Below are 12,457 nucleotides of genomic sequence, written 5' to 3' on the forward strand. Positions count from 1 at the left end.
ATGTAAGTTGTCTACCAGCCAGTAGTCAACTAAGTCTGGATTTTAGGACAGTTTTAAAGCTGAATATACAGATTTTTAATTTCTTTAGCTCATGAGAGTGGGTAAAATAATCTACAAGTAGAGTTTAGAGTGAGAGGAGGAGAGAAGGCCAAAAGTAGAATTTAAAAATCAGTTGGGAGCAGAGAAGAGCTTAGGGAGGAGTTGCCCACAAGTAGAATAATCAGAAGAGAATGTTGCTCCGGAAGCTAAGTGGAGAAAGTGGGATAGTTAGATGCTGCTATCAGACAAATATGATAGAAACCAAGGAGCTGGCCATTAGGAGGTTGTGGGTGACTTCGGAGGATAATTTCAGCAAGGAAGTGGGGGCAGTAGCTAGAGGAAGTTGAAGAATAATTGTGCTCAAAGCAGTGGAAACAGCAAGACTATTATTTCGTGATATTTAGGGGTGTAGAAAAGGAAAGATACAGATAGCAGTTTGTGGAGCGAGAGGGACAAAGAAAGATTTTGTTTAGGAAGGCTGAGATATGAGTTTATTTATAGGGTAAGGTTGTGAAATCAGAGGAGAAGGAAGGTTGAAGCAGGAAGGCAGAGGATTTAGTTAAAGAAGTTAAGTCTCAGAAGAGGTACAGTAAATACCATCAAAAGCAAATGTAAACCTCTGTTTCCAGTTGGCTCTGATTGAAGGGTTGAGTGTCCTGAGAGTTTAGATTTCCAGCAGACATGGTCCACGGACATGGAAATAATGAGATGGAACTTCTGGGTTATAAATAGTGGAAGATAGAAGGACACGCCATTAGGAACTGTCCAGGACAAGATGGCTGCACGGGGGCTAAGGGGTCTGTGGACCACAGTGAAGCTTTGAGATACTGGGTGGCTTTGCAAACAATCTTTTCTTTGTTGGTGCATTATTTTTAATCCTTTTAGGGATTCAGAGGGGGATTTGCTGCATCTTTGGTAGCTGTTGGGGCTAAATGTTACCTGAAGATAAGATGCATCATTGAAGATAAAACCTGGAAGTGTCATAGAGGTTTCTTAACTCTCTCATAAAAATAAGATTTCTTCCCTGTAGCCTACTTGTCTATGTGTTTTTCCCTTAAAGAATATTAGTAAAATTTAATAAAGTAATAAAAGCAAATGTGCATAATTTGATCTTGAAGTAAGTAAAGAGGCACTTTAGAAAAAAAATCAGGAAAGGGGGGTGAGTAACAAGCGCTCTGAGCATTTGGTTTTGTTGTGAAGATGTCGTGTGTTGCCCTTGTGTTAACCCAGCATCCCTCTCTCACCAGGCGGCCGCAGTTGCCCTCTCCTCCTTGATTCACGCTTTGGATGAGTTAGACATGGCAGCCATAGTGCGATACGCTTACGACAGAAGAGCAAATCCTCAAGTTGGTGTGGCTTTTCCTCTTATCAAGGATGCCTATGAGGTAAATCCCACAGGCCTTTCGTATTCATGTTATTTTTTTCCTTCAGTGCCTTTACCCTAAGCAGTGCCTCTCAACTACAAGCATGCATGGGAATTCACTTGGGCATCTTGTTAAAGGGCAGATCCTGATCCTGCAGGTCTGGAGTGGGGCCTGGATTCTGCATCTCTCCCAGTTAGTGATTGTGCTGCTGCTCTGTGAACCACTCTTCTGGCTGTGAGAAGAACATAAATTATAAGAGTGTTACAAGGAGCTTTTATTCAATCGAATCAGTCAATGTTAATCATGACCTTTTCTCACTTTTTACCCTTTTTGACTTTTCTTTTTTTCTTTTTCTTTTTGAGACAGAGTCTCACTTTGTTGCCCGGGGTAGAGTGCCGTGGCATTACAGCTCACAGCAACCTCAAACTATTGGGCTCAAGTGATCCTCTTGGCTCATCTTCTGCAGTAGCTGGGACTGCAGGCACCTGCCACTACACCTGGGTAGTTTTTTCTATTTTTAGTATAGATAGAGTCTTGCTTTTGCTCAGGCTGTTCTCAAACCCCTGAGCTCAAGCAATCCACCCATCTTGGCCTCCCAGAGTACTAGGTAGCATTCCATGCATGAGCCACCATGCCCAGCCATCCTTCTTGACTTCTTAGAACCAAATGGAAAAAGAAATTACCTCTATTTTTACTTTTTTTTTTTTTTGGCTGTTTTTTTTAATTATTAAATCATAGCTGTGTACATTAATGTAATCATGGGGCAACATACACTGGTTTTATAGACCATTTGACATTTTCATCACACTGGTTAACATAGCCTTCCTGGCATTTTCTTAGTTATTGTGTTAAAATATTTATATTCTACATTTACTGAGTTTCACATGTACCCTTGTAAGATGCACTGTAGGTGTAATCCCACCAATCACCCTCCCTCCGCCCCCCTCTCCCCTCCCTGCCCTCCCTTTCCCCCTTCCTCCTATTCTTAGGTTATAACTGGGTTATAGCTTTCATATGAAAGCCATAAATTAGTTTCATAGTAGGGCTGAGTATATTGGATACTTTTTCTTCCATTCTTGAGATACTTTACTAAGAAGAATATGTTCCAGCTCCATCCATGTAAACGCAAAAGACGTAAAGTCTTCATCTTTCTTTAAGTCTGCATAATATTCCATGGTGTACATATTCCATTTTTACTATTGAGGACTATGAATAAAGGTTGAGGATGTGATTATGTTTTGATCCTTGTGAAATTCAGTTTATTTAGGGCTATCCTATTTAAAATACAAATTCCTTACCCCATTTTCTCTTTCTCAGGACTTACTATAGTAAGAACTAGAAAGAGAAGACAGAATGTCTTGACTTCCAAATCAGCCTTCTGATCACCCCAGTCTTCTCATTTGTTATATTGGGCATGGCAGTTAATAGTTATCCCTTGGTAGCTTTTTTTTTTTTTTTTGCAGTTTTGGCCAGAGCTGGGTTTGAACCCTCCACCTCCGGCATATGGGGCCAGCATCCTACTCCTTTGAGCCACAGGTGCCGGTAGCTTTTCTTTTAATCATTTCTTTTGTGTTTAATATTCTTCATACTATTTGCGGTTGTGAACAACTAACTGCAGAAATCCAAACATTTTACTTTTCACATACAAGGTTTGAGCTGATTTTGAAATATATCTGTTGTGCCACTTTTCATGGCATTTGGAATCAGTTTTCCATTTTTTTTTTTCATTAATTTGGTTGTGTTTGCTTTCACCCCTTTCTTTCTCATTAGTGCTTAATGTATGTGCAGTTGCCATTCATGGAGGACTTGAGGCAATACATGTTTCCATCCTTGAAAAATAACAAGAAATACACTCCTACAGGTGAGTTTATTTCCATTTAGCTCACTAATTGACTCTGCATACAGACGCTTCTTGGGAAATCACCTGTCTACAATCATTTGTCAGGGCTAGAATTTCACAGGGTGGGATTAGTTGGATTCCAATCGTGTACTTAGACATAGTAATGATGAATTGGGGTCAGCAGGTGTTATTCCAGTAGCAGGGAACAGGTTTGCTCCAAACCAGTGATTTTCAACCCATGTGCCATGACAATTTTTAAAGATCATTAATTAAATTATTTTTGAAAGAAGTTCAAAGTACAGTAAGTTTATTCTTTTTTTACTCTTTTTTTTTTTTTTTTGATAAACATAATTTAAGTGTGCCCTGAAAGTTTAACTATAGGTTGAAGTGTACCGTGAGATAAAAAGGTTGAACAACTCTGCCCTAAACTCTCCAGCACTGTCCCGTCCCCCCCTTCTGACACAGAGCATGCGTCCAGGGAGCAGCAGCATAGTGAATGGCCGTCTCTAATTGTGAGCACAAGGTTTGCCCCTGCTGAAGTGGAATCAGTGTGCACTATCAAACTTATGACCTTAGTGTCCTGTGTAAAATCTGATGTAACTTGAATCTGAAAAGTCACAATGTTGGAGGTTAACTTTTCTTTTTGTTCTTTCTTTGTAGTTTACAGTAACAGTCCAAGTCTCACTGCTCCTTACTTATGGCTGCAAGGAGTTATTTAAGCCCAATGAGAAAGGTCTTTATTAAGCATCTGGCTGCCAGTGTTATAGAATGATTCTCACAAGCACAAGGCCTGCCTTCCAGAGAGCCTAACATTTAAGACAGTTGTGATAAAATATAGTAGGGGCAGAATGTAGAGAATATGCCAAAAAGAAAAACACATGATGAGTATATTAGTTTACAAAATATATTACCTGTGTCAGGGTGGGATGAGAGAATTGTGAGGTGAGTGTCAGAACTGGGTTCTCCCTGTGTGTTATTTTGGGAGCAGTGTGCTGTGAAAAGGCCATGCATTGAATGCGTCTCTAGGGCCCGTGTCTTTACCTTCCTTCTAGAGTGGAGCCCCTCTGCATCATAGTCAAGGCAGGCAAGCATGGCCCTGAATGTATAGAAGTTGCCACTGTGTCACTGTATTATTCTGTCTCTGCCTCTTGATAATTCCAAACTATTTAATAAGTAGAATATGTTAAAGAGAATTTTATTGATAGGTTATCTTGTAAGCATAAATTAGGAGCTAAAACATTAAATATATTTCAAAGTGTTGATCTGTTTTCTGTAAGGTAACATATTTGTTTACATTTTCTCTATTGAAAAAATGGATCCTTAAAGCTACTTGGCCTATTTTCTAAATAGACCGTTTGGTGGGAACGTGCAATACCAGAATGCTCTGGCCTTATACGAGCTTGTAGTAGCAGGTTAAAGTGATGGGATGTTCACATATGCAAGTCCTAGCTCTTGCCCTTTGCCAGGTGGATGCTGAATTAGTCAGCATAAGATGGAGATGGCTGTGCTATTGCCTGAATCCTCCCCTATAAAGTCCAAAAACGGATAGAAATGTCTTATGATAGGTATCGTACGCTCTTTTGTTGTGGCTGTACAAAGGTATATTTTAAAAGGTAAAGAATGAAAGCATAGTATACTTTTCAGAAAGTGCTTACTCTTTTTTACCTTTTGCCTAGAGACTACAAATTAGCCAAAAACAGTGCTCAGTTCAACAGCTGAACTGCTGTGTGAATCAGCAGAGTGAAAGCTACACTTGATAGTTTAGATAGAAGCATTTTGGGGAGAATTGCCTTTCATCTACGTTGCTTTGGGCTATGCTGTTTTCGTTCAGTTGGTAGAGCACCTGTTTTCTGTTAGGTATTAAGAGAGCCGTAAAGAACAGGATGTCATATTTCTGCTCAAAGAATTTTTAAAGTTTGAATGGAGTGGGGTAAGACATGTACACAGCTGTGCAGATGTGCAGAATGGTTAGTGTCATAAGATTTTGCTGGAGGAAAGAACTGATTCCGCCTGGGGAGACTGGGAAGGATTCAGCTCACTCTGGTTCAGTGGTGTCTTTCTGTTATTATATATTATATAATATATTATATTATTATAAAGGGTATAATGTTTATACCCTTTAATTAATTATAACTTTTAAAATATAATCTCATTAAATATTATGTTTGAGTCTCCATATGGAAGTTGGATTTTGTGTGTCTATATTCCTTGGAACAGACTCTTTTGCTTTTGATATGACCCTCCATTATCAAAGGTTCAAGGAATGGTAGAGATGGGACCTACGCGGTCAGTTACTCTAAGTAGCTCTTTTCATGGGATAAGAAAACTAAGACTCAGGGTAAGTGCTTGTATAACTAGAGAATATTTTTGGTAAACCCAGGACTGTATAACCTGCCAATGTTACCGCAAATATCTGTAAATGGAAAGTGTTTGTTTTAGTGGAGAATAATAGGGGTAATCATTTTTCTTTCTGCTTTTCTGTTTATTTTTGTTTTAAGAGGAGCAGTTGAGAGCTGTTGATGCTTTGATTGACTCCATGAGCTTGGTAAAGAAAGATGAGGAGAGAGACACTATTGAAGACTTATTTCCAACCACCAAAATCCCAAATCCTCAATTTCAGAGACTTTTTCAGGTGAGAGAGAAAAAATGAAGCAGTAATATTTCATTTAAGTGAAAGAGAATTACATGAAAAGTTACGGTAATTGGTGAGCCCCAAATAAATACCTTTATCCTCTGAGGCCCCCATTCGCTCTATCTATTTTATAGGAGAACAACTTCTTCTTCTTCCTACTTCAAAAGATAAAAATATTCTGAGCTCTTAGAAAGAAAAGTTAAGTTAGAATGCTTTTTTTTTTTTTTTTTAATCTGGAAGAAGGCTAGTTTGTAAAAACTATATGCAGGAGGGCTTAATAAAAATCAGATTGTTTTATGCTTTTTCAGGCCTTTTTCCATGTTGTATGTGAATGAGATTTTTCTTTAATGTCAAAATAGTAAGAAAGCTGACATAAACTACCTAATATAACCATTGTTAGAAAGAAGTATTCCAGTGCTATTCTTGTCAAAAATTTCATAATTAAAGGTAGCATAGAGGTAAGATAAAGAGGTTATATTATGAAATTATCGAAGAGTAATTAAAATACAGAAAAGTACAAAATATGTATTTCTGAATCTTAGGCTAAAAGAATTGGAAAGTAGAGATTAGATTAAGGTAAATAGCAGAAGTTGATGAGAACTGATTTATGCTCAGGAAGGGGAAAGGTTAGAGGGGAGGAATATTCCAGTTCTGGATTAGTTAATGAGAGTAGAACACAGGCTTACCTGACCCCTGCAAAACTGAAAGAGAAATCGCAAGTAGCTTTTTTAAACAAACTTTTCCACACAGAAGAAGGGAAGGCCCACTTTTGAGGCAGGAAGGGAACACAGCATGTGATGGAGAGAACGTAAGTTGTCTCTTTTAAATCACTTTGCAAAATATCCTTAACTAACTCAAGTCTATATTGGGACCTGTTGTGATTCAAGGGATCCTCTACTCAAAAGAATTTTTTTTTTTTGATGTTCGTAATTCTTTGAAGTAGCAAAAAAATATTTTGTTCTACAAATTAGAATTATGAAGCTTAACGTATAAAGGGCTAACTCTGAATACTGATGCTTCTTGATTTATGGTGGTGTCATTTCCCTATAAGTCCATCTAAGTGAAAACATTGTAAGTCAAAAACATGTTTAAAACATGTGACTTTGACTTCCCAAACATTATAGCTTAGCCTAGCAGACCTTAAACGTGTCTGAACACTTAGATTTACCTACTGTTGGTCATCATCATCTGTTAACACAGTGTGCTGTAGACTGAGTATTGGTTGATTACCCTCAAATCTCCTGACTAACCAAGAGCTGTTGCTCAGGAGTACTGCCCAGCATTGCAAAAGAGTATCCTTTCAACTTTCCTTGAATATATATTACTTTCACAGCATTGAAAAATTGTAATTGTAAATTGAACCATCATGAATCAGGGATGGTCTGGACTCTAGTATTCTAAGTGTTATCAAATATAGGTATTTTTGACAAGTGACCTTGAGTACCTGAAGGCCTGTGCCATTTGTGAGGAAGGGAGTAGCAGACCACCTGGAAGCTTGCCCAAACCAGTCACTATGGAGAAAAAGAGGAACTTCTGTTACTTGGCAGATTTGTCTAGAATGGACTCTATTTACATTCAACAAATGTTTGTTGGAATAATGAATGAATACAAACCTTAAACTCAGGCATTTTTATTTTTCAAAGCTGTAAACACTGGCAACTTTGATATTTACAACTTACCAACTTTCTTTCATGGAAGAGAGTTTTTAATATGGTTTATCTGTATAAAGAAGTATTTTCACTAGGGCATGTGTATACATTGAATTCACCTTTTTTTAAAAAAAGAATATATGTTGAGTACTAATAGTGTACCACGTGTTAATGATGCTGTAAGCTCCCTACTTTCAAGGATTCCTCCAGAGGAGTGAGAAGAATAGAAAGCTATAAAACCAGTAGTTACAGCAGCGGTGGGAAAACACAATGGGAATAAGAAGAAAAAGAAATGCTTGTGACAAGGTAGCTTAAGGAAGACTTCACTGTGGAATTAGGGCTTGGACAGTTCTAAAAGAAAAAAAGGGATGCATGATGTGAGGACATCATGTCTTGCAAAAGGAATAGCATGTACAAAGGCATGAAAACACAAAGTGGGGCTTGTCTGGGATCCACAGGTGGTTCCATTTGCCTGGAGATTGAGTTCTCTACAAAAAATTATGAAAAAGGTGTCAGGGAAGGTAAGTAGCAGGTACATTATGAAGAACTTTGCCACACTAAGTAGTTTGTATTTTATGCCAGTGGGTAATCATTAAAGAATTTTGTCAGCAAGTGACCATTAAAAATCAGTTCTGACAATGGCATAGGAGATGGACTGGAGACCAGGTGTGAAACCAGCAGTGGCCCTGTGAAGGCTTGAATTAAAGCAGTGATGGTGAGTGTGGAGAGGAAAACAGACTCTGTAGGCATTTAGGGGAGAGTGGGCAGAACATCAGGTACTGGGTGGTGGCTGATGAGAACTAAAGAGGAACTGAAGAGAACAGGATTCTAGTTTGAGTGACTGAAAGGGTCACTGTTGTCACTGTTATTTGCAATAAGGAATGTAGAATAACAGATGGAAAAGGTGATTTATGTATCTTTCCAAGTGTTTAATTTGAAATTATCTGTTGTTGGCTGTCCTAGGACATATACTCAGCAGGATGTTGGAAATAGAGATTCAGAGCACACAGGAGAAGTTAGGTCTAAATCAGGGGTTCTCAAACTGCGGCCTGTGGGCCACATAAGGCAGTGTGATTGTATTTGTTCCTGTTTTGTTTTTTTACTTCAAAATAAGCTATGTGCATTGTGCATAGGAATTTGTTCATAGTTGTTTTGTTTTTTGTTTTTTAACTATAGTCTGGCCCTCCAATGGTCTGAGAGACAGTGAATTGGCCTCCTGTTTAAAAAGTCTGAGGACGCCTGGTCTAAATACCTAGATTTGAGAGTCTTCCTCATTTAGGTAGAAGAGAAAAGTGAATGAGATCACCTGTGAGAGCAAATTGAGAAGGAAAGAGAGCAAGGTACTGAATCCCAGCACATGCGTAGACAGTTAGGGATGGACACACAAAGAAGGCTGCTAAACAACAAAACTGAATGCTTCTAACCCCCACCCCCAACAAAGCTCAGAGGGTAGAAAGAACTAGGAAAAACTGGCATCTTGGAAGGCATAGAAAGAGAAGAATGCCTGGAAGGAAGGAATCCCAAGTCAGTTATTGTAGGACGGTGAGTGAACTTAGCAGAGGGTCTTTAGGAATTGTAGTTCAGTCTTCTATGACGTTAGGGACCCAGTGTCAGTTGAGTAATGGGGTGGAAACCAGGTTCAAGAGCCTAGAAGAGAAAGGTTTCCTGATGAACAGGGAGAGATAACATTGCAATCCACAGGAGGATGTGGGACCCAGGAATATAAGCTTTCTTCTCTTTAAATGAAATATCTATAGCTGAGGGTAAAGGAGCTGAGATAAGAAGGGAGAAATTAATAATCAATTTGTCGGCAAAAGGTTAATTTTAATTTTGTAAGGAAATGCTGAAAATATATTTTTTGTCAAGTGTACAGTTAAAACTACATTTTAAGTAATTGCTATAAAGTCACTGAAATCAGTGTTAGTAACTTCTGAGCTAGCAATGAGGCCTGTAGGATTTTTCTCCAATCATTTTTCAAATTGTACAATACACATCAAGGAATAACAGTTACTTAGAAGAGAAATAAACAGATGAAGGACTGTGATCTTAGCTTCCCAGTTACTAAAAAAAATGCCACTTTCTTATAACCTCATTTTTTTAATGAATTGGGATTTTTTGCTTGAATGGATTTTTATAGGTATCCCATTTAGTTTATCTAAAATGTGATATTCGAGAAAATATGAGAGAGGCTGATGCTTCAGAATATCACCTAGAGATCTTTTATTATTGACATATGGATGACAACAGTGTTTGTAAAGATTGCCTGGATTGTTTACACCGAATGTCTGGAATGCTTTTCAGTAGGGAAGGTGGGTAGGCCATTTGTCCATTGGTTGTTCTAACCCTTTTCCAAAAAGTATCATTGTATAACACAGATATAATCTTTTAGAGTATGTGAGAAGTAATCTGCTGTGTTGGGTGTTTGACTACCGCTTCCATCTTTAGGACTTTCTAAGCTATTGAGATATTTTAATGAATTGAGGGAGACCACTGTGATTAAGATTATGCACAAGAAGGTTGGGGGTCGATCCACAGAGTTTGGGATCATTTTGTTTTCCTGTTTGCTTTACATTAAACAGGCTTGATGTTATTGATGCTCAGGGGAAAGTCAAGTAATTGGGAAAGAGGAAAGCAGGAGTCAAATTGGGAGGCAGAGGAATATACTCTGGAGAAGGAAGAATTGAGCTTGGTGGTTGAAGGTCAAAGGGGTCCCATGTGGAACTTCTAGAGGAAATTGGTTATTAAAAACCTTAGAGTTTTTTGAATTAATAGGACATTGACTGTTGTATAATACTCACTATGAAACCTAAGTATCTTTTATTATTTTTAGAATGGAAATTTTATCTTACATTATCTTCAGTATAGGGGAAGAATCCATGGGATGATATAAATCATACTTTATGAAACAGTGTTTTGAAATTGCATGAGCTATTCATTCAGCTCCCTGGTTTGCTGTTTGTTTGTTTGTTTTAGGGGTAGGGTCTTGCTCTATTGCCCAGGCAGGCCTGAGCTCCTGGGCTCAAGGGATTTTCTTGCCTTAGTCCCCCAAGTAATTGGGACCACAGGCACATACCACCATGCTCAGCTGCTTTTTCCTTCAAAATTACTAATGTGTACATTGTTTCAGAGTATGAGTAGTTGGATCTTTATTCTCCTACATAATTTTGGAATGTATCAAAGGAAAAAAGTATCAATGAACTGATAGTTTTGTTTCATTTCTTCCTCTTTAATGTTTTAATGTTTTTAATGGCGTCTCATCTTAGCTTTTGCCACTCTGTTTGGGGCAGCTTCCTTTCTGGGCAGAGATGAGTACTGCCAAGGCCTGGCTCAGCAGTCGGGCCATGCATGTGCCTGAATAGAGGGGCCCTGCTGAGCAGATCTCCCCTCAATGGGCTGTGGGAACCTGCTCTGGCCTTGGTCTTGGCCCCACTCTCGGTGTTGCTTCCGGACACCTCTGCCAACAGCCAGAGCCCTGGGAAAGAGCACTTTATCCTTCAACCAGGGTCTGCCACGTGCTTATTACGTGCCAGGCACTACTTTTGGTGTTTGGAATTCAAGAGAAAGAAGACAAGAGCCTTACTTTCCAGGAGGACGCCTAGATGTAGTAACAAGTAAATTAAAAAATAAGAGACATGAGTAAGAATGACTGGGTGGTAGGATGGCATGGAGGGGCAACTTGCTGCTTGTCTCTGAGGAGTTACAGCTGTCACATAAATATGAGCTCATATACAGGGCTGCTATAAAGATCATGCACAAATTTAAATTTCATGCTATTTTAAATTTCTCATGAACTTTATGACCACCCTGTGCCTATGCTTATATAGATGAGCAAACACCAGAATGTTAAAAATGAACCAACTCAGTCAAGGTCTATGGAAAGATGGAAGAGCCAAAGGAGTGTTAAGCCCAGGACCTGAAGGCAGAATGAGCTTGGTGTGTGAGTGAGCAGGGTCGGAGGGCCGTGTCATGTGGGACTTCCCAGGATATGGGAGGAGCTCCTTCTCAGACCGCTTCACCGCAGGGGGATAGTTGGGAGACCCGATGGGTGGTGACTGTGATAGACTAGAAGAGAGGCAGTGGGGCCCAGGCAAAACTGATAGCAGTGAGGAAGTAGAGAGGTGGACAGACTCGTGAAGAAAAGTGCACAGTTCTTGGGAAGTTTGAGACAACTCAGTGTTCTTGACCCCTTCACTGACTTCTTCCTGGGATCAGTGAGCATAAGCAGCCCCCTTTAGCCACCCGTTCCTTCCACCACACACAATTTTGCAAGATTAAGTGAGAAAGTACAGTATGATTAAAGGAAGTAAAAAGATTATAATGAAAAAGTTACAGTCCCTGATTGTCAGAAGCTCTTGGAATTAGGTTTCTTGGAGGACCTTATATATTCTCCAAGTAGTTAAAGCAACAGCTTCTTTTTATAAGATGAAGCTTCTTTCTGGAAGTCTATAGACTGCTAGGCTTGGATGTGCTTTTACAATTGGTTTTAGGCATTCCTAAAATTGCTAATAAAGCTGGTTCTAGGCCACCACTCTTTGTTGCCTTTTACATGTGACACGAATGACTTAGCCCTCTCAAATTGAAGAAGAGGGATCCCTGATCAGAAAATGTAAAGAAGCCATATATGACGTCTCCATCTGTATTTTAAAATCCTTATACCTTTTCCAACAGTGTCTGCTGCACAGAGCTTTACATCCCCAGGAGCCTTTACCTCCAATTCAGCAGCATGTTTTGAATATGCTGGATCCCCCCACTGAAGTGACAGCAAAATGTCAGATTCCTCTCTCTAAAATAAAGACTCTTTTCCCTCTGACTGAAGCCATCAAGAGAAAGGCTCCAGTAACTGCTCAGGATATTTTCCAAGACAAGTAAGTACTTGGTGGAGTTGCATTTAACATTGGAGTGCGTGAGATCTGTGGTAGTGTCAGCGTGGCTC

At 39.2% G+C, this 12,457-nt stretch overlaps 1 protein-coding gene across 1 annotated transcript in view; it reads left to right on the forward strand.

Annotated features, from left to right (window-relative positions):
- Positions 1-12,457, forward strand: part of XRCC5 (X-ray repair cross complementing 5) — a 99,926-nt gene that overhangs the window by 28,643 nt on the left and 58,826 nt on the right. Inside the window, exons 11-14 of the mRNA XM_053598134.1 lie at positions 1,287-1,424; positions 3,174-3,264; positions 5,742-5,875; positions 12,193-12,389. Of these exons, the coding sequence (XP_053454109.1) occupies positions 1,287-1,424; positions 3,174-3,264; positions 5,742-5,875; positions 12,193-12,389 (560 nt within the window). The remainder of the gene's footprint in view (positions 1-1,286; positions 1,425-3,173; positions 3,265-5,741; positions 5,876-12,192; positions 12,390-12,457) is intronic.

Source organism: Nycticebus coucang, chromosome 7 (genome assembly GCF_027406575.1).
Source record: "Nycticebus coucang isolate mNycCou1 chromosome 7, mNycCou1.pri, whole genome shotgun sequence".
Classification (NCBI taxonomy): Eukaryota; Metazoa; Chordata; class Mammalia; order Primates; family Lorisidae; genus Nycticebus; species Nycticebus coucang.